General features: G+C 32.2%; 1 protein-coding gene across 1 annotated transcript; it reads right to left on the minus strand.

Moving 5' to 3' along the window:
- Positions 1 to 9,128: 9,128 nt before the first annotated feature.
- LOC128191239 (C-type mannose receptor 2-like) lies at positions 9,129 to 22,958 on the minus strand. Its single transcript, XM_052863333.1, has 12 exons — positions 22,852 to 22,958; positions 22,662 to 22,750; positions 22,388 to 22,493; positions 21,659 to 21,887; positions 19,801 to 19,864; positions 17,881 to 17,986; positions 17,153 to 17,381; positions 16,888 to 16,931; positions 10,522 to 10,610; positions 10,268 to 10,373; positions 9,922 to 10,150; positions 9,129 to 9,225 (listed from the first exon to the last, which is right to left on the minus strand). The coding sequence occupies exons 1-12, from the start codon at positions 22,892 to 22,894 to the stop codon at positions 9,192 to 9,194; spliced, it is 1,368 nt and encodes a 455-aa protein (XP_052719293.1). The 5' UTR covers positions 22,895 to 22,958; the 3' UTR covers positions 9,129 to 9,191.
- Between the last annotated feature and the right edge of the window lie 192 nt (positions 22,959 to 23,150).

The following is a 23,150-nucleotide window of genomic DNA, read 5'->3' on the forward strand; positions in this document are numbered from 1 at the left end:
AACACTGGAAGTGTTTGAGTGTCCTTTAACAGGCACGTGGCATCAGGGGGGGGGGGCAGGGGGGGCCTGATATGAAAATTGATATGAAAATAAGGAAAAGGGGGAGGGGGGGAGTTACCTCTCCCCCCCCCCCCCACGGATTAGGAATTTCATGATTTGGAGGGAAGACAATTTTGGTAGGGGAAAATTTTTTTTGGAAGTATAGTTTAGTCCCCCCCCCCCCCGGATTAGGATTTTGAAAATTTTTGGAAACTTTAAATTTCATTTTTTTTTTGGCTTGTCAAGATTTTTTGGATGGGTCTGGCCCCCCCACTTTCAAAAACGATGCTATGTGCCTGTTTAAAGAGTGGCCTTTGAACAATACAATCCATACATGTCAGTGCATGTAAGGCACCGGGTGCTGATATGGTAAAAAAATACAGAACAAAGTATTGAGTTATAATCAACAATCATTGCGGTATTTAGAGATAATCATTCCGGATTCCTTTTTTCGCAATCCTTTTAAACGGATATTCAAAGTATAATACAACGTACAATTCTCAGATAAGCAATGTTCGATTGATTAGGGTACTTCAGTCTATTTGATGGCTCTTTTTGCCATAATTTCTAAATCGATTTTCATTCGATTGTGCATAATCATAGCGTTGAGTTTTTAAATTATTAATTAATGTCTGAAGCCTAGAGGACTGAAATGTCCATTTAATTTGATGTGCAATTTTGATGCTCTTTACAGTTTTTTTGTTTGCAGTTGACAGTTTTCTGTGCACCACTGATGCTTTTTAAAACAGTTTTTTCTGTGCAATTTTGAATTATCTTTACATCTTTGAATATCTTCAATTATTTTGTTTTCTAAACAGATTCTTCCTAAACTGTTGCTCCTGTATGCTTTAATGATGTAACAAGGTTAGCTTTTTAAAAAGCTAAGAACGTCAGCCATCGGAATTTTAATTTTAGAGCAAAATTGAATACACAATCTATTAAAATACTAGATAAATGGTTTCCAGAACAATAATAATATGCGGGTGCATATTTAGTTTTCAGCCTTACCTTCATGGCTTTACATGGAGATAAGATGATAAGCGTGTAACGGTGTACATGCAATGTATGACTGCACACCTTCATACTTTAAGTTGTAATTTTGTAGACATAGCTCTCTGATTTTCAAGGTCTGGTTGCAAAGTACAATATATTTTCATTTTAATCTCTCTAAGATATACGCGGACTCCGAACTGTGCTGCAGACAATTCCCATTGACAGTCGATGCGCAGTTTGACCTAGAAACTGATCGGTTTCATAACGTCTTCGAGTTTTTCTAACACGAACTGTCTAATTTCTTCCCAGAATTTCAATTTACGCAAGCGCAATTGAAGTTTCGTCCTAACTTAAAGCTGACATGAATTCATAAAAGCATTTGGTCGCCATATTAGTTTCGATCGCTCCTCTACTGCCACTGGTTGCCTGACGTCATGACGTCAGGCATATCTAAGGTTTAAAAGTTGCAATCTCCGAAACAGTGCAGACAATGGGACAAGCAATATCATGATATTTCACAAAAAGATTAACCGATGCATGTTTAAGATGTCAGCATTTACGTTCATTATTGATGAAAATGTTATACTGCATGTAATAAGAACAGCGTGCAAGAGTTTTCAAGTAAAAGGGACGGTCACCATGCAGAGCACGTGTGTAATCCTGATTTAAAAATAGATCAGCATTCCACCATATTTGAACGGTAAAAAAGGGGGAGGGGGTCATCGCAACAAGTTGTAACATATTGTCTATTACGGTACAACGTAAGTAATAGTTGGTGTTGGATTATCATTATTACACTAGAGTCATCAGTTTGGATTAAAACAAATATATATTTATACAGCTGGAATGTTTACTGGAGGAACTAAATCGCCAAAGCGGGGTGTGACCCGATTTTCGTTCAGTTGGGCGATTTCATTAATCTTGAAAATGGAACATAACTCGCGTGTCTTACTAAATGAACAATACTACATTTCACAATTACTAATCAAGTGTGATTTTTAATTCGATATATTTCTTCCAAAACATCCGATCTAAAGTATAATATACATGTATGTAGCAATTACAAAACAAATGTCAACAAAATTCATCTACCCCCCCCCCCCCCCCCCCCCCACCCCGGATCTCTGCCAATGGATGAGTTCATTCCTTGCTTGAACGGTAAAGCAGGATTTCGCGCCAAAATGTCTCATTCATAGTTTTTGCGCGCCGATTAGTTGACGAGTTCGTTGGGATCATGCAAATACCCCAGAGCACACCATGTGTTTACATCACAGGCACGTAGCATCGGGGGTTGGGGTGAGGGAGGCTGCTTTCCCCTCCCCTCTATTTTGACAGCTGGCACTTTTCTTAACTTAATAGGATAAATGGAAATATCATGGATTTGCCTCCCCCCTCCACTTTTGTAGGAGCATGCAATAATGAAACTGCAAATAAGGAATTCTAATTGAATTGAAGTTACCGTTAGGGTTTTTTTCATGAATTTGAGAATTTACCCTTTTTTAATGGCTTGTCAAGATGATTTTGATGAAGCTGCCAACACACATTTAAAAACAATACGTGTTTGTATACCCTCTCATATTTCATAAGGTTGGAAGTTTTAAAAGATGCCTTTCAGTTGATTTTGCAATTGATATAACAAATACAATTTGATAAAACTACTATTTACTCTCCAGCTTTCAAGTTTACATGAACTTATATGATATGCGTGCATATGTGCATTCATTTATAAATTTATGATCAGCAGCGAAAATTAAAATTCATTTCCGATAAGATAGCCTAATTGATACATGCATACTTCCATTGAATAATTTTATTTAGTCAGGCAAGCTTTTTGGAAAGCTATTACTTGTTGAGAAAGTTACGGTCGGTTGCTTTCCGATCGAGGCATTCAGGTTGCACGGACTTCTAAATGCATGGACTACACATTGTAGTAAAATGTTGTAATAACGATTATAGAAAACAACAATCAATGAAATACAAAATATATTTATTCCTTGAAAGGATTTTCGAGGTATTCGTATTATTTTGCACAGACAGTGTTGCATTACTTCGCATGCACATCGAACACGTGTGTCGTTCATACAGAGAGCGTAGCGTCTGCATCTTCTTGAAAACCCCGGCGGTACTACATCCAACACAGTAGCTAAATGATAGTAAATCGAAGAAACTAACAACGTAACATCGTTTCCATCTGTTCCGTTTCTAAAATCCATGCGATAATTGACATTGCTCGATCTGCCACAGTGTGTGGTTTGCGCATGTGCGATGTTATAATATACACAGAAAAACGGTCTACAATTATCAACGAATTTTTGAAGAATCAGTGCCTAGCTGAATATCTGTCTGTTTTTATTTCGCCCTTTATTGGATATATCTTGCCAGTGCAGTGGTTGTCATATTATTTTTCTTCAAAACGCGTTTCTCCGTGTCTTTTCGTCCAAGGTAACGTGTTCGGGTGTACGAAATTCCTGAATGCGGTGAAGCATAATTAGTGCTTTTGGCCTTATATAGGGGGTGTGTAGCGATGAGCAGAACAATAGAAATCGACAACTAATATGTCGGTAGTTTGAGATAAAAAGGGAAATAATGCGTATTAATGAATTCATGTCAGCTTTAATATAGTCAGCCCGCTGGCTGACTAATAAAGCAGTTTATATATAGCAGGTATTTGGGAATATATATGCTAATGCTAATACCAATTTTCGTGTATTTCCTTGTTAAGTTGATCCACAAAAATAAAAGTTTATTGAAGTGCAATTTTTATCAATATTTTGTATTGATAGGGTCCACGAATATACGTATCCTTGAAACTGTGATCTTAACTTTATCCACGAAAATTGATACCCTTGAATATTAATGAAAGCTTAGTACGTGCTAACCAAGAAATGCCAAATTGACTAGAATTTCCTTCAAATAGCAATTGTTAACTATTTATGTTACGCTAAATAAATTTTTGAAATCAATATTAAAACATATTGATACAAACTTTAAGCATGGTGAAAAAAGAACCAATTTTAATCCCTAGAAAATTCAAACAATGATGAACAATACTTGGGGTTATTGATTTGGAAATACAATGTTTCGAACTTTTACGAATAATTAAAAAGGTTGTATAATCTTGAAATTTTGACTGTAATAGGTTGGAACAAATTCCATAATGGCTTTTGATAGCCCAGTTGGTAAATAACATCCCAAATGGGATATAAAAATACGGGCAAAAATATTTATTTCAATTTTGACAAAAAAATTGTGTAAATTCGCAACACATTGCATAAAATGTAACAACTTTAATTTGGTAAACAAGTTTTTGTTTAACCCTACAGTTTTGAAGGTTGGTCATTCGGTAGATCCAAAAATTCTTGGGGATTATTCTCATTAGCCATTGTTTCAGTGTAACAATATAAAGATTAGTTGTATTTGAAGTATACGCATTTATGCGGATTTATTACAAAAATTACCCCTTAGAACAATTTCAGTTTTTGTACTGTAAATCTAGTACCCAATTTGGAGTGGTATTAGATACCGTTTGGGCGATCGGTCCAAATCTGTTTAATGACTCAGAGTTGACATGGAAAAGTAAGCCCAATAAGCTAAGAGTTCATTAAAAATAAACTTGGTTATTTAATACAGGCTTTTAAATCTTGTTTTTGCGTATTGTAATATTATTTGAGTTGCATGTAATATCTTACCAACTATTTTGGATTATTTTATGAACATATGTTTTAAAATTCAATTTTAGATCTTAGACTAAATAAATTGTATTTTCTCAGTGTTATTCCAATCCATCTTTTTGAAATCTTTTTTTTTCTTCTTCAATTAAACGATTTTGAAAGTATTTTCTGTTTAATTATATCTGCAATCATACGGAATTCTCCATCTCATGTGTGAACCCTTTGGATTTACAATAAACGTAGCTGAAAACTTTATCTTATATTTTTTACTCCAAATTCTTTTTACAGCTTGTGTTCCATTTCTGTACTTTTCAAATAGCATTTCCTCTAAACATTAATTTATCTTTTTAAGAAATAAAATACAAATAAGGTCAATCATTTTATGTTAAAACAAGGTTTTTTAAAAGTTTATGCCCGGTATTCTTACCTGGAAAATAGAGTCCAAACACACAGCAAGGAAGCCACACAAATGCACCGTACAGAAGCCTCAACATTAGGGCCATCACTTGTTTTTTACGCTTTTACAAGACCAGCTACTGATGGTCTCGCATCCTACTGTGATTTCAATATGCGCCGATTACGAGAGCTTTAGACAGTAGAAACACTGTTCTACAAATCGATTTTATTTCACTGATATTCCTTTAAGTATCTCTCACATGGATACATGATCACCATAATATTAATTAGCTTTCTAGATGTTTTTAATGAACTAATTTGTCAATTTTCCAAAAAAAAAAATACAAAAGCAAGAGTCCTGATTTTAGAAATTTGTGTATCAAAATGAGAAACGATCTGTAGGCATATCAGCAATAAATTATCCATAGAGTTTATTTTGATTTATTAAAATTTTAGAAACCCGTTAAGAAATTTCAATATAAAAATATGTTGCGTAAACTTTTCTAGCCATAAACAGGCTTAGGGCGTGAAAATTACGATTTAAATGCATCGAATTATCTAAGGAGGACCAAACGTGTGTTATTAATAGTACCCGATATAAAGATATCCAAACATCTAAGGTTTCTTCTGTGATTCAAGGTCAAATCCACAAGTTGGTATCCGTTATACATGGTCTATGAAAACTACGAAGAGGGGGAGACCACCCAACAGATGGGGGAGAACATCTTCCATACTAGTACTACCTTCAAAAATGTATATAGAAAACTCAAGTTCATGGGTTGATGTCAACGTTGGATAATTTTCGGTTGCAATAAACATTGCGTTAAGGGAAGAAAAAATGTCGAATCATTTGCAAATAAACACACTTCTGACATGTGAAAAACGGGATAGTAGTTAAATTAATGTTTAAAGAGGTTCGATCCTCTGATTTTGGGTAGCCATTTTGGGTCACCTCTAGTCTGGAAATTCTGTGTCATATATGACTTCTACTTGTAAATTCTTTTTTTACAATGCCAAATAAACTATACTGAATAAGATAGTGAAGGAAAAATTCCATATTTAGAGAGTATAGTAAAGGACTATATTTTGTGGCGGAAGGTTTTTAAGAAGAAAATGAACATTTTTCATAACTCAGTTGTTTTAGAGTACCGTAATTTTAGCTTTCTTATTTTCCGTGCAGACCAAATTTTCAGATAGTTTGTACATTGGGATATCTTCATGTTGTTTCAAAAAACATATTTCAGCAATATTTCAATATTTCTATCGACATATATTGGCATGTGTAAGTGATATTTCATAAAAGTAAAGAAAAAATCAACTCAAATTTTCCCCTAAAATTAGCTTATTTCATGCCATATCTCAAAATTTACATTATAGACCCATACTTTTGGTTTTATTTTCTGAATATTTAAGGTTTATTTTACAAGTCTGTCATAATTTGAGAAAAAGTTTGAGACTTTTAAATTATTTAATTGCACGCTGAATCGTTTATGAATAAAAATAGTATTTTTTCAGTGCAAAAAGGTCAAAATATCAATAAGGTGAAGAAATTGCAAACTTTTTCATTATGATAATTTTAATTTTATTAATTCTAAATAATGTAAATTTGTATTTGATACCATGGTTCATTTCGATAAAAAATTATAGAGGGAAAAGCTATTTATGTGCAATTTGCACTTTCAGTGCAGAAAGGTCATATTAAATACCCCGTAGCACCAAAAGGAGCATATAGACCCCAAAATTTTGTTTTGAATTTTGGTTTAGATATGTGTGTAGATGTTAAAAAAATACCTTAGAAAAAAACTTAGAGACTTTTGATCGCAGGATCCAACGTCCTTAAGAACCCAAGAACTCATTACAACTAACAAAGAATACAAAGAAAAAAAACCTCATTTGTTATCCGGCAAAGTTAAGCAGCTTTCCTTGGGATTTTTTTGTGTTCGATCAAATCATAGTTGAATCCTTCCTTGAGTACTAGCTTCGAATAGAGGGATCATTTAAGCTCATCGAACAAAGTAATTTTTTGTGTCCCCAACAATATTAAGCAGCGATATAAAAAAAGAAAGTCATTTTAATTTCTTTGACTAATATTCTCAACTCATGCACTACTACACATAGAGTTATTGTTCCGGCAACACCAGACAGACACATAATTATACCCCCCGCAAACAAAGTTTGGGGGAGTATATAGGAATCACCTTGTCCGTCCGTCCATCTGTCTGTCTGTCTGTCCGTCTGTCTGTGCAATCGTGTCCGGTCTATATCTTTCTTATGGAGAAACATTGAAAGTTCTTACTTCACACAAAGATTGCTTATGACCTAAGGGTGTGTCATGACCTTGACCCAAGGTCATTTGTGCAAGGTCAAGGTCACTGGCAGAAAAAGTGCAAAATTCGTGTCCGGTCCATATCTTTCTTATGGAGAAACATTGGAAGTTCTTACTTCACACAAAGATTGCTTATGACCTAAGGGTGAGTCATGACCTTGATGCAAGGTCATTTGGGCAAGGTCAAGGTCACTGGCAGAAAAAGTGCAAAATTCGTGTCCGGTCCATATCTTTCTTATGGAGAAACATTGGAAGTTCTTACTTCACACAAAGATTGCTTATGATTAAAGGGTGTGTCATGACCTTGACCCAAGGTAAATTGAGAAAGTTCAAGGTCATTGTTTCAAAAAAGCTAAATTCTGTCTGTGTCATGTCTTGTATTAATGGAAATATTAGAAGCTAAAAATTAACACTTTTCAAAAATAAAGCAGTTGTTATTTATAGAAAATGGACAGTGAAATAGATTCATCCAATATTTCTATAATAGCAAAAATACACGCGTTATGATTTTTTGCTTAGCGGGGGGTATCAATTGTGAGCTTGTTCACAGTACCTCTAGTTATATATGGCAATAAAAGATAACAGTGGATTTAAATTACTGTAGACCTGAATAATTACCATCCGGATATTTACATATTCGACAAGAAACAATAGTATTGGTCTTAAAGTTGGTTTTAATTATTTTTACTGTATAGAGATTAGTGATTAGAGATTAGATTTAGCATAGTTTCAAAGGCATCCTAACATTTAAGTAGTGGTTCTTCGGTATCTTTTGTTGAATCAACCAACATGACCTTAGATTTGATATCAAATAAAGGACGGAGTTTGTGCCGTCATTTGTGTCTGTGTTCTTTTTGCGATCAATCTTTTTTGTTGCATGTCAGGATCAATTCAAGAAAAGTTTTTTCAAGCATATGCTTGGAAAAGTATCGAACAGCAGGTAATATGTCCATATATGTTCTCTCATAATCTCTCTCAGTATTGTCGATTTTTTAAAATTCAAACATTTGGTTTGATTTGAGATAATTTGGGAAATCATAGTTAATTGTGTGTAATATTGTCAATTCTCATTTGATATTGGATATACAGAATTTAAATTATATACTTCGTCAAATTTTGTTTCGCTACTGGATACAAAATCACGACACAAAACTTTCAATTTAAAAAGATTTAAACAGTTGATTTTTACAGTTGAACGACGTACGAAATTCAACAACCTGCATACAAAGTTTTGTTTTTTGTGTTTTTCAATTAAATTCTCTAACTACCTTCTAATGATAGACATTTAATGTTGATTCTAAAATACTGAACTAATATGCACCGACCTCTGGTTTTAACATGATATTGAATTAAGAATGCGATATGATACATTTTAAATGTTTGTTAACTGCATTTTAGACTGGTTTAAAAAGTCACTTTAGCACATCATAATCATGCACTGTGTTATACAATTATTAATTTATGTCTGTTTCAACACGGAAACAAAAGCTAATTCATTTCATAATACTGATCGAAGATTTTATATTTTGCAATTTAAAAACTATTTTATAGATATCTGTCGATGTAAGAATATAATCAATATTTTTCATTAAGTTATTTAAACTCAAATTAAATTGCAGCGAACTCCACTCAGTCTTTAAGAGTATAATGCGATCTTTCAATTTAAAAATAAACCCCAATAATAATCATATATAACACAGATAAACAAAGAACATTTGAATTTATTATTCATAAAACACAATAACTAACAACAAATGAAGGGTTCTTTATCCGACTACGGGAGCGTTCACATTATCAAACCTGAAGATGAAAAAATTAAGACATGTAAGTATTTTAAAGTAATTAAAATCCATTTTAATCAATGCCATTAATTTGTCATATTTTGCAAAAATATATTTTTAAAAGATTAATAGTTCAAGCAAGTGCTGTTTTATCATGCACCAGAGATTCCAAATGATCCGAGTTAATAAATTTTATGGTGTTCAATGAGGGTTAGTGGTCAACAAATTCACCATCAGATCTGCCTAAGACTAAACGAATATGGTAATTTTTTTGTCAAATAAGTAAAAAATCCAAATATCTTAGCTTTAAAATAAGACCATTCTCTTATATCTTTATACAGAGTTCCCCGCCTAAAAGGAAGTAGCCCAAAACGACCAAAGCCAACCAGCCCTCTCAAGAGAATTAGGACCAAATAGATGGTTATATGATCAAATTAGTATGGTAATCCTGTACTGACTCGCCAATCTCTACTAACAGTTTTAAAATATATAAATAGATTCGTTTTAACATGGGTTGAATTTTGAGTTTTTTGCTTAAGTATAATATCGTTTTTCTTCTCTATATTGGGTTTAAATGCTACATGTACAACAATGGTTAAAACCTCCTTAATTTGTTCCCCGTGAAAATAATCTGCTTCTGTACATAATAAAAAAAGTTAAGTTTGCTGGACACAGTAGTATATTAGATAAATGCATTATTGAGAAATATACATACGGCATTTCACAGATGTAAGTAAGTTGGTTGGTGCATGGTTCATCTGTCCAGTGGTAGACGAATCCGTCCTGAGGTGCGTAAGTAATGACGGCACAGTGTTCAGCACCATCTCTGTTGTTGGGCTGAGTGGGTCCCCAATTGTTGTATGTTATAGCATGTCCACTGGACACCCAGACCCACGTTCCTTCATGAACTAAATCATTGGCACCGATGTAAAAACCAAGACTACCTGAAAAAAAACCACATTCCAATAAAGCATCTAATATGATTTTTAGCCCAAATTAAAAGCATATTGAAAGCATATGACTTCAAAAGTGAAGTACATTTTGAAAAAATAAATACATACTTGTATGTGAAACGAGATTTGCTAGATGTTTCTGCGTTCCAGCATCATCAACAGTAGCAAGGGTGGCGACTCTTCCATACTGTTTACCAATAACTTCGCACAAGCTCTATTTAAAATTATCATAAAAAGCTGTATTTTGCATAGAGGTTATAGAAATATTTACTTTTCAAATTTTTGAACAATGAAAAATTTGCTTTCTAGAGTTTTTAAAGTTTTTAAAAATTTAAGAAAAAAGTTTAAGAAATGATATTCACCAATGCATCAGCAAATGTTTCGTTGTCCCGACTGAGGAAGAAACATCTATCGTTGTAGTGATCCCAATCAGCCGGACACCTCGCAAAAGCTTAAATGTAAAAATCAACAAAGTTGTTCCTAATGACAATATACAAATCATAAGCATAACAAAGACTTTGTAAAAGAAAAATAATTTGAAGAATTTTTTTACCGGCTGCGATTAAAGACAAGGCAATGACCAGAAGAGTATTCATGATTGGACGGTAATGGGTTTGATGGAAATGAGAAAAGAATGAGTTTATATATTCTGCTGAAAATGATAAGAATCAGTGTGCGAGGTAAAAGGTTATAAACTAGAATATAAAATGGAACAACCGCACGATAAATCCAGCATTTTCCTGATAAACGTACATGGGAATTTCGTCATTGTATCATAAAGATTATTGACGATCTTTAAAATATCTTTATTTTGAATCCAAAACCAACATTCGTTAAACTTATCTTAATTTAATGTCCTGGCTAGCAACCGTTCAATTATAAGGACGGGGATTCACATCAAAGTTTCATTGTTTGATGTTTATACAATTCATTATTTATAAAACTGCAGAACAATAATTTGGCTCTTTTTTTAATTCTATGTGATTTGGGTCTGAAAATGTTCGTTTCTTTCCACAAATTCAAGCAAATAAATTCGATGGTTTGTTTTTTGATATGAATTTTCAAAAACATATACTGTGCTTTCATCAATATTCGTTCAATACCAATTTTCGTGGATTTCGTTGTTAAGTTGATCCACGAAATTAAATGTTCAACGAAGTTCAATTTCTATTAAGATTTTGTATTGATAGGGTCATTGGCCTCGAATTTACGTATCCTTGAAACTGTCATTTTCACTTTATCCACGAAAATTGATACCATTGAATATTAATGAAACCATAGTATTAAAGAAAAACGAATTTGATGTTACAGAAAAAAACCCCACCATCATTGCCAGTTTTTGAAATCTAACAAAATTAATATTTTATTATAGCAATAATGATCAACACACCACAGTTAAAATGAAGAACAACGTTTTTAAAAAGAAATCTAACAAAAAGCTTAGTGTTTATATAATCTTGAAAAATAAAGTCGGTCATGTTTAGCTATCTTAGTGTTATCTTTTTAGAGGGTTAATGTTTTTTTTTTTTAAAAGTTTAGTGATAATAGAAACCTTGAAAAATAAAGTCGGTCATGTTTAGAAATCTTAGTGTTATCTTTTTAGAGGGTTAATGTTTTTAAAAAAAAAAAAAAGAAGCTTAGTGATTATAGAAACCTTGAAAAATAAAGTCGGTCATGTTTAGAAATCTTAGTGTTATCTTTTTAGAGGGTTAATGTTTTGCTGTAAAGTGTTCGTTCTGCTTTATATTCTGGATTATGAACTCCCTGTCTATATCTACTACACGTTTATAAAACATGTAATAACGCTCGTACAATACTATAAAAAACCACTAGCTTTTTCTAAAAATTAATCTCTTGCATGTATAAGGTCACTTGGATTATTCAATTGAGCTAATGTTATCAGCTCATCCCTTTTGTGGGGTTACTTAGATGAACATCTTTAGGTTCCTCCCTGAAACCGTATTTTGAACAGAACATCTTGACTGAATTTGGTTTGTAGTATCTATGGAAGAACGGGGGACACAGATTGTGAAATTCATGATAAGCAAAAATGCCTCTTACAATAACTGAAAAATTCATGGTCCAAGTTTCATAATTTTTTAAAGCTTGAGTTTTATGTTAATATGATGAATATTTATTCAATCTTTGAAAATTGTTTTTTTTTTACTTCTTGGAAATTCGCAGAAAAACTAAGGTTGGAATGAACGTATTACTACCACAATTGTAAAGTTCATAGTCCCTGGGTTAGATGTCTTGTGTTATTGCAACGCTCGGTTGTATAATCTCATATCAAGTCTTTTAAATCTTTTTCTCTAAAAAAAGGGTATCTTACAGATCAAGTACATGGTTATGATAGTAAAGAAACATAAGATAATTGATTCTCAGTCCCTGAATGGGGGATACTTATGATACGAGCAGGGGAGACGCCCTGACTTGTTTTAAAGATGATTTTTAATACTTAGTCTAATGATTTTCTTGGTAACGCGGTTCCACTGTAAAAGAGCGGGTGGGGAGAATGGGTTGGCTTTGTCATTAAGTAAAGAGAAATTTTCGGTCAAAACTCCTCTTTATTGGTTATGTAGAAAAAGCATTAAATATTTTACAGTGCTTTCTTACAAGAGATATTTAATTACAGTAAGGACTATGTGCGGTTTGGTCAAATATCTGCCCCCAATTTTAACCAATTTTTTAATAGTATCGTATAAAAATCAAATCTTCATTAATCATTGTACAGTGGACGCCTATCACTTTAATCTTGATTTTAGTCGTCATTGCGCATTCGCTGTTTATCTATGACGTCATCTAAACATAGACAGACAATTAATGAAATATGATCAGCAAAGTTGTTGCCGTCGGTTTTTTTTTTATCTTACTCTATTGTTGTCACATGTATAGAGCTTATTTCTGGGTAATTGCTCAACTTTACACCTTAACGATAGAAAGGCAATTTTTTAAAAACTTGTCTCCTGTCGAGATCATCATTAATGTCACATTTACAGCTGTGATTTCTAATTCTGCATCACCTAGTCATTGAAAGGAATCGTATGTTTTAAAAATACCTTTTTTAAAAATCATTTTTGATCTTTCATTATTGCATGATTCCAGATTAAAAAAAATACTTTCCTTATTTTATTAAGACATTTTGTAAAGGTACAATTATTTAATTGCCCCATGATTTGGCATATTTTTTTGTTTATGATAATAAATAAAATTGTAATATGTTTTTAAAAGAAGATTGTTTACAGGAACATTTTTCATGTTGTTAGAATGAATCTCTTCATTCAGATTAAAATGATAAAGTGGAGGTTGATATATTGGAAAGTATATGTAACAAAGATTAGACATATTTTGGGGTTTTCTTTACTGTGAGAGTTGTCTTTTACGCTGGTAATTTAGCACGCGTTTTCCATAGTCAAACCAGATATGTTGCTATAAAATAGAAATTCAAAATTATTATGGCTAATTATGCTTGAGACTGTAGATTCAGATAGCCAGTACAGGGTGAGGGAGAGTCCAAAGATTTAAAGACTTATCAATACATGCTTGCGATTGAAAGTGAGCGACTTCAATCTACTGTGGAATCATTCAAATTCGTTGGTGTCAATTTTCGTGAATTGTGGAAGCTTATTCATGGGAATGTAATATGGAGGAAGCGTCGGATTTTAGTTTCAGTAAGAAAACTAACTCTTCAAAATTTGCTTTCGTCGAGGATGTAAATTCGTGGGAGAGAGCTACCAACAAATTCTACGAAAATTGAGCTAACACGAAGTCAAATGATTCCAAGTTTAAGAAGAGTAGGAAACTTGTTCCGAGGACAACTGTGAAACTTATATTTGCAAGATTTGCATATCAAACTAAGGAATCTGCGACGAACAATCCTTTATGCCGAAAATGTATCTTACAACTAAAGAAAAAAAAAACAACAATGATTGTCTGCGATTAGTATGCATTGTTACAAATCATATGGAGATTATAGAATTTTAAAAAAATACTAAGTCGGTCGTTTTAAGAGACGATGATATCTTAATGTAATCTTTTCAGAGGGTTATTGGATTGCTGAAACGTGTTTGTTCTGCTTTATATTCTGAATTATGAACTCCCTGTCTATATCTACTACACGTTAATAAATCATGCATAAACGCTCGCTGTATTACAATCCTATACAAAATCAATAGTTTTCTTCAATGATTTCTTACATAATGTATTACACAATGTATTAGTACAACTGGTCATTTGGGCCCCTCTTTGCCCCTCTTTGTTTGATGTCCGTTGTGAGTACACAGATACACATCTTTAGCTTCCTTCTCCCGGATTATCTCAACCGAATTTAGTTTGTGTCATCTGTAGAAGGAATGAACATTAGATATTGAAATTCATAATACTAGTTCAGAAGGGTTTTTTTTTTTAAAAAAAAAGGTTTATGATACTATTTTTATAAACCCCTGTTCTCTACAACTGGATATGAAGCAGACAAATTATTTATGAGCAAAGTAACCGTCACCAAAATTGTGAAATATATGTTTCGAGCTAAAGAAGTTCTGGTCTTAATATAAGCTGAGACTTTTATGTCACATTCTAATTATCTATAACTTCTTGAAGGTTCTTGTAATTTACCAGACAAACTAAACGCACAGTAACAATGAGCAGAAATGCCTCTTACAAAGATTGTGAAATTTACGGTTGGAGGATAATGAGGATTTTTTATTTGGTTTTAAGGCGAGGCTCTTATGAAAATATAGTTAATATTATCCTCCAAAATCTTTATCTTTATCTATCACCGTTCCTGTTCCTGTGCGGGGGTTATTTGACGATTTAAAAAATTTGCGTATTTTTATGCAAAGATATTTTTTATTTTGAATATAGGCAAAAACATTAAATCCTTACTGTGCTTAACTACAAGATATTTTATTTTAGGATTTGAGAACTTGTCGCATTTTTTTTTCATTCTCTCACATTCCCACTCCATTTTATTATCATGAATTGAACAAAAAATCGAACAAAGTAAAGATATTGATCCGATTCTTTGTATGGTTTGAAAATCACTGATCAGTCTGGACTTACTCATATATCGACACCCTTTCCACAGAATAATGACCATTTAATCTTTTTACTTTTATGCTGTTAATTTATACTCCTTTGAATATTAACCTGAGAAGATTTTAGGTGGACGGCGTTATACATTTTGTAAACTTTAAAATACATCATCCTTTTTATTTGTGTACTCTTTCATCATCCTATGTATCTTGATTTTAAGACATATATTTATCATATTCTTTTAAGATTTTCTTTTGAACTTATGTAACAGTGAACAGTGTTCAAAATCAAAAGTCCAAAAGAATACTACAGATCGGGAGCAGAGCAAACACGAATCTCTAAGACATTAGAGGTAGAATCAGGTGTCTTAAAGGGGTGAGCATATACAGTAAAACTCATTTAGTACGAACACGGATAAAGCGAATTCTCGGATATAGCAAAGTTTATTTGAGTCCCCTGTAAAATTCCTAACAAAACTTTGCAAAATTTTACGGTTATAACGAATTCGGATATAACTAATTTACTAATTTGAAAGAAGTTCAAAACTGTTGCAGCTTTTTATGAATTTATGGTGAGAGTATTTTGAGAATTTAGATTCAGATATCCAGCTTATGATGAACTACATTATCAAAGATGATTACGGTCAGATAGATTGATGACTTAGCACAATTTTCGTTATATTCTTACAATAGAAATTAAAATCTTGTGACTTCAGTGTATGAGCACAGTGGGTCAAGATATTCCGAAGAGGAATGTGTACAACAAGATACAAAGAATAAGAAAATTTGTCAGGTTGCTGAGTTTGACTTCTTTTTTGAGATATAGTTTTCGAAAGGAGTGGAGTAAGAAACCAGATGGTAAATATGTTTCTGAAGTTTAATATATGCCGTCATGATCAGAGTAAGCAGGCATGGAATAGAAATATCTTTTCTTTTTCTCTTCTACTCAGAGAAAACATATTCAAAATTTGTTCTCCTGGCATCAACCATTGTCTGGTATATGTTTAAAGACATGAAACAAAGAAGAGAAGGAAAGGGCTAATGTTTTAATATTAGTATTGTCTTTTTAAAAATTGTTTTTCATCTTTCTGTGTTTTTTTTCTTTCGCGGAGTATTGATATTGTGTTTATTTACTAAAACACATACTTTGCAAAACTGAAGGGAGTATAAACATGCGAAAATCCAGGCACTCCATTATATTAATATTTGTTCTGTATATTAATGCAATATCCGTATACAAAAGTACCTTCAGCATGCCTTAAAGGAAAAACGCAGCTTTTCTATCTTTAAGTCAGTCATCATGATAAAACAAAATAGAAGTAAATTTTGAACGATTTATTTAATTATTCATTGAATACAAATTGTGATCATCAGTTAGACGGTTTCTTGTTCAACAACCGGACGGCGTACACGCACCTAGGCTTGCCTAAAACTGAAAGAAGAAATTAAAAAAATCAAGAATAACAAATTCAATCATTTCTCCTCGTATTGAATCACCTTTAAGATAAACATTTTTACAATAGAATGGATTCTTTCAGGAAATTTCAGAAATCAAGGAAATAATTGATTTTTTATGTATCTTTTTTAAGAAAACTTGGTACACAATAATTCTTTACTTTTAATTTCCCAAAAGAACTATGCTACAACAACTTTAATTAATTTGACTTTTTTTTGTTAAAACATTCCATTTATAACCGACCACAGGTTTTTCCCCTGATGCATTGCATTTGTCTGAAGGGCTGAGTGGTGTTATATTTAGATAGTGCGTGTAATTAACAAACAATAACCATAAAGGACAATATCAATTTCATTTTCATAATGCTTGATAATTTTTCTTCTTTTATGTTACTTATAGAGCCAAAAAAGTTTTTTAATGCAATAACATCATCTATGAATCAATTCTTTCTTATGAGGTTGTTGAATCAAATAAAAAAGAACTGCCATGAAAAAAGATACGTACGGCATTTCACAAATATAAGGAAGTTCTTTGGTGCATGGCTTATCTGTCCAGTGTCCGACAAATCCGTTCGGTATATCGTAAGTGATGCCGGCACAGTTCTCGGCACCCCCTCTGTTGTTGGGTTGAAAGGGTCCCCAGTTTGTGTATGTGGCAGTTTGTCCGTTTGACACCCAGACCCACGTTCCTTCGTGGACTATATCAGTGGCACCAATGTAATATTCAAGACTGCCTAAATATATAATTTGATCATATATGCTTGTTAGTTATCTATAACGATTGCAATCGTAGGTTTAAAAAAGGTTACTATCCGAAAAATGTCAGTTAGTCTGTTATATCTGTCGTTTACATATTAAAGTAAAATTAAAAGAATTTCAATTATGATATTTGTGTTTAGCTGGTTTGTTAAGCAGAGCATTATCAAAACATATTTTAAAAAGTATCATTATGCGCAAAGTTGCTTTGTAAATTCTGAAGTCCTGCATAATTATACCGTACGTTGAACATATTCTTTCATTACTGTGATACAACTGAGCAAAAGTACTGGTATTTGCTCTCTTTTGGTGAGTAGTAAGAAAACTTCAGGATATTTTCACATTTTTCAAAACAAAACCAAAATATTTTCGAACATTGCCTTGGATCGTTCATAATTATATACAAAGTGAAAATGATTAAAACTTTTTTTTCTAAATGCATGATTGAAAAATGAACAATAAGTTAAGATTACAAACTTGTTTTTGTAACAAGGCCTTCAAGATGGCTCTGCGTTCCAGCGTCATCAACAGTGGCAAGGGAGGCGACTCTTCCGTACTGGGCACCAATGACTTCGCACAGTTTCTTGACAAAATATTTATAATAAGTAAATTTTGCAAAGAGGTTATACGATTCTGTTTCACTTTTTCAAATTCAAAAATATGTATTATTAACTAATAATATATTTTTATTGTTAATCACAATAATAATGATTTAACAATTTTCTGAAATGGCTTAAGAAAGGATACTTACCAAAGCACCAGCGAATGTTTCGTTGTCACGACTGAGGAAGAAACATTTATCATTGTAGTGATCCCAATCTGCAGGACACCTCGCCAAAACTTTAAAAAAAACAGAAGAGGAAGAATAGTGGTGGCCGGATTCAAAATGAAACTTTAATAAAATTGGAAGAGATCATGATAGTCTTACCAGCTGATAATACAGACAACAAGATCACAACTTGAGTTTTCATTTTGGACGGTAAAGGAGCTTGTTCACGTATTGAATAAAATTCACAATTACTGAGTTAACTTTATATAATACGACGGATTGATAAGAAGGAATGCGTGAGGGAAGGGGTTAAGAAATAGAATTTAAAATAGAACAAATGTACGTGAAAAATATAGGTATGAAGGTCATCTATAAAGTCATCGAGTAAGACGAATATTAAGAGAAAAATCATATTACTTCGCAATATATTTAAACCTTATCAGAAAACAATAAAACTTACGTATCAATAAATGTTCCATACAAAAGACAACAGCTTAGAATTACATATAATGCAATGTATTGTTAGAAATACACAAAAGCGCATCTTGGATGCGCATGATTTTCACAAATCAAAATGTATGAATTTCCTTAGCCTTGGCATTAGAATTCGTAACAAAGAGAAGAGCTGGTAAATTTTGCTATTAATTGGCAATCAGTACTTTTAAGGAGGGCTACTTGCATAAGCAAGTAACTGTTGTTTTAAATGTTTTCGTAAATATTCTAAAAATTGAAGGAAAGATAACCTCGTGTAATTATCATTTTTTAAAAAATATATTTAAAAATTATATTTCAAAGAAGCAAAATAAATGGTCATTCCTAAAAATTCATTTTATTATTAGATGTTAAAAAATGTAGTAAAAAATCTCATGCAAAAATATTTTTTTTATTTGCAATATAGGCAAAAACATTAATAACTTTCTGTGCTTAACTAGAAGATATTTTTATTTTAGGATTTGAGAACTTGTCGCATTTATTTTTCATTCTCTCACATTCCCACCCCGTTTTATTATCATGAATTGAAAAAAAATCGAACAAAGTAAAGATATTGATCCGATTTTTATGTATGGCTTGAAAATCACTAATCAGTCTGGACTTACGCATATATCGACATCCTTTACACAGAATAATGACCATTTAATCTTGTTTCTTTTATACTGATAAATTATACTCTTTTGAATATTTACCTGAGAAGGATTTAGGTGGATGCGTTATACATTTTGTAAACTTTAAAATTCAACATCCCTTTTATTTTTATACTATTTCATCTTCCTATGCATCTTGATTTTGAGACATATATTTTTCATTTTCTATTAAGATTTTTTTATGTAATGACTCAATGGCCATAAAAATGACATGTGGTGATAACAAACAGTGTTCAAAATCAAAAGTCCAAAAGGAAAATACAGATCAGGAGCAGAGCAAACACAGACCTCTAAACAATCAGATGTACATGTAGGATCAGGTGCCTTAAAGGAGTGAGAATATTGTGGGCATAAGGTGATTCCTTGAGAGTGCTGTATCGGACTCAGGTAGTCTTTGTGGCCCTTAGATCTCCGGGTTTTGAATGAAAAAATGTTAACGACTGAGGCAACTTATTTTTTTTTATATAGACTAAGTTACTAAGTAACATTTTCAAAACAATATGCCAGGTTTCCTCTGATGTCGGTCTTGGCAAAGTATTTGCGATAACCTCTGTTATGTTCTTTTAATAAATCTCTTTGCGGAATAATGATACCTGAGGTTCGTATATAGGAAAGTATTTAAAAATAAATATTTAAAAGATTTTTGGGTATCATTGGGTAAGCGTTAAATGTGAACTTTTACATAAATTGCTTAGTATCATGTATGTGTCAAAAATAATCTACTTGTATATCTTTATCTAATGTTCTTTTACCAGTAGTGCTAGCAATTGTATTTAAATGGGCATGAATAATTCCAGTGATTTTTTTCTTTTTCCATACATTTTTATTGAAGTATTATATACAATATATAAAGATTTATGAAGATTTGCAAATCTTTTTAGTAAAGAATTCAAAATTGACATTAATAAACAGAAAGAAGTTCAAAACTGTTGCAGCTATTTATGAATTTATGGTGAAAGTGTTTCGCGAATTTAGATTCAGATATCCAGCTTATGATGAACTACATTATTGAAGATGATTATGGTCCGATAGATTGATGACTTAGGACAGTTTTCGTTATATTGTTATAATAGAAATAAAACTCTTGTGACTTCAGTGTATGAGCACAGTGGGTCAAGATATTCCGAAGACGGATGTGTACAACAACATACAAAGAATAAAAAAATGAATTTGCTGAGTTTGATTTCTTTTTTTGAGATATAAGTTTCGAAAGAAATGCATAAGGAACCAGATGGTAAAAAAAATATGTTTCTGAGGTTTAGTATATGCCGTCAGGATCAGAGTAAGCAGTCCCGGAAAAGAATAACGTATCTTTTTCTCTTCTACTCAGAGAAAAGATATTCAAAATTTGTTCTCCTGGCATCAACCATTGTCTGGTATATGTTTAAATAGATGAAACAAAGAAGAGAAGGAAAGGGCTAATGTTTTAATATTAGTATTGTCTTCTTAAAAATTGTTTTTCATCTTTCGGTGTTTTTTTCTCTCGCGGAGTATTGATATTGTGTTTATTTACTAAAACACATACTTTGCAAAACTGAAGGGAGTATAAACATGCGAGAAATCCAGACACTCAATTATATCAATATTTGTTCTGTATATTGATGGAATATCCGTATACAAATGTACCTCCAGTATGCCTTAAAGGAAAAACGCAGCTATTCTTTCTTCAAATCAGTCATCATGATAAAACAAAATAGAAGTAAATTTTGAACAATTTATTTAATTATTCATTGAATACAAATTGTGATCATCAGTTAGACGGTTTCTTGTTCAACAACCGGACGGCGTACACGTACCTAGGCTTGCCTAAAACTGAAAGAAGAAATAAAAAAAATCAAGAATAACAAATTTAATCATTTCTCCTCGTATTGAGTCACGGTTAAGATTAACATTTTTACAATAAAAAGGATTCTTTCGGGAGATTTCAGAAATCAAGGAAATAATTGATTTTTTATGTATCTTTTTAAGAAAACTTGGTACACAATAATTCTTTACTTTTAATTTCCCAAAAGAAATATGCTACAACAACTTTAATTAATTTGACTTTTTTTTGGTTAAAACATTCAATTTATAACCGACCACAGAGTTTTTCCCCTGATGCATTGCATCTGTCTGAAGGGCTGAGTGGTGTTATATTTAGATAGTGCGTGTAATTAACAAACAATAACCATAAAGGACAATATCAATTTAATTTTTATAATGCTTGATAATTTTTCTTCTTTTTTTATGTTACTTATAGAGCCAAAAAATTTTTTTAATGCAATAAGATCATCTATAAATCAATTCTTTCTTATGAGGTTGTTGAATCAAATAAGAAATAACTGCCATGAAAAAAGATACGTACGGCATTTCACAAATATAAGGAAGTTCTTTGGTGCATGGCTTATCTGTCCAGTGTCCGACAAATCCGTTCGGTATATCGTAAGTGATGCCGGCACAGTTCTCGGCACCCCCTCTGTTGTTGGGTTGAAAGGGTCCCCAGTTTGTGTATGTGGCAGTTTGTCCGTTTGACACCCAGACCCACGTCCCTTCGTGGACTATATCAGTGGCACCAATGTAATATTCAAGACTGCCTAAATATATAATATGATCATATATGCTTGTAAGTTGTCTATAAGTATTCCAATCGTTAGTTAAAAAGGGTTATTATCCGAAAAATGTCAGTTAGTCTGTTATATCTGTCGTTTACATATTAAAGTAAAATTAAAAGAATTTCAATTATGATATTTATGTGTTTAGCTGGTTTGTTAAGCAGAGTATTATTAAAACATATTTTAAAAAGTAATATTATGCGCAAAGTTGCTTTGTAAATTCTGAAGTCCTGCATAATTATACCGTACGTTGAACATATTCTTTCATTACTGTGATACAACTGAGCAAAAGTACTGGTATTTGCTCTCTTTTGGTGAGTAGTAAGAAAACTTCAGGATATTTTCACATTTTTCAAAACAAAACCAAAATATTTTCGAACATTGCCTTGGATCGTTCATAATTATATACAAAGTGAAAATGATTAAAACTTTTTTTTCTAAATGCATGATTGAAAAATGAACAATAAGTTAAGATTACAAACTTGTTTTTGTAACAAGGCCTTCAAGATGGCTCTGCGTTCCAGCGTCATCAACAGTGGCAAGGGAGGCGACTCTTCCGTACTGGGCACCAATGACTTCGCACAGTTTCTTGACAAAATATTTATGATAAGTAAATTTTGCAAAGAGGTTATACGATTCTGTTTCACTTTTTCAAATTCAAAAATATGTATTATTAACTAATGATATATTCTTATTGTTAATCACAATAATAATAATTTAACAATTTTCTGAAATGGCTTAAGAAAGGATACTTACCAAAGCACCAGCGAATGTTTCGTTGTCACGACTGAGGAAGAAACATTTATCATTGTAGTGATCCCAATCTGCAGGACACCTCGCCAAAACTTAAAAAAAAACAGAAGAGGAAGAATAGTGGTGGCCGGATTCAAAATGAAACTTTAATAACTCTCTCACTTTAGATTCGAAGAGATCATAATAGTCTTACCAGCTGATAATACAAACAACAAGATCACAACTTGAGTTTTCATTTTGGACGGTAAAGGAGCTTGTTCACGTATTGAATGAAATTCACAATTACTGAGTTAACTTTATATAATACAACGGATTGATAAGAAGGAATGCGTGAGGGAAGGGGTTAAGAAATAGAATTTAAAATAGAACAAATGTACGTTAAAAATATAGGTATGAAGGTCATCTATACAGTCACTGAGTAAAACGAATATTAAGAGAAAAGTCATATTACTTCGCAATATATTTAAACCTTATCAGAAAACAATAAAACTT

Source organism: Crassostrea angulata, chromosome 1 (genome assembly GCF_025612915.1).
Source record: "Crassostrea angulata isolate pt1a10 chromosome 1, ASM2561291v2, whole genome shotgun sequence".
In the NCBI taxonomy this organism is placed as follows: domain Eukaryota; kingdom Metazoa; phylum Mollusca; class Bivalvia; order Ostreida; family Ostreidae; genus Magallana; species Magallana angulata.

Bases quoted from the DNA above. Each gene is read 5' to 3' on its own strand.
- LOC128191239 (XM_052863333.1), bottom strand. From the start codon at position 22,894: ATGAAAACTCAAGTTGTGATCTTGTTGTTTGTATTATCAGCTG. The intron at 22,494-22,661 runs GTAAGTATCCTT...TATTTTGTCAAG, and splicing joins AAACATTCGCTGGTGCTTTG to AAACTGTGCGAAGTCATTGG. The intron at 21,888-22,387 runs GTTTGTAATCTT...TTATATATTTAG, and splicing joins AGGCCTTGTTACAAAAACAA to GCAGTCTTGAATATTACATT.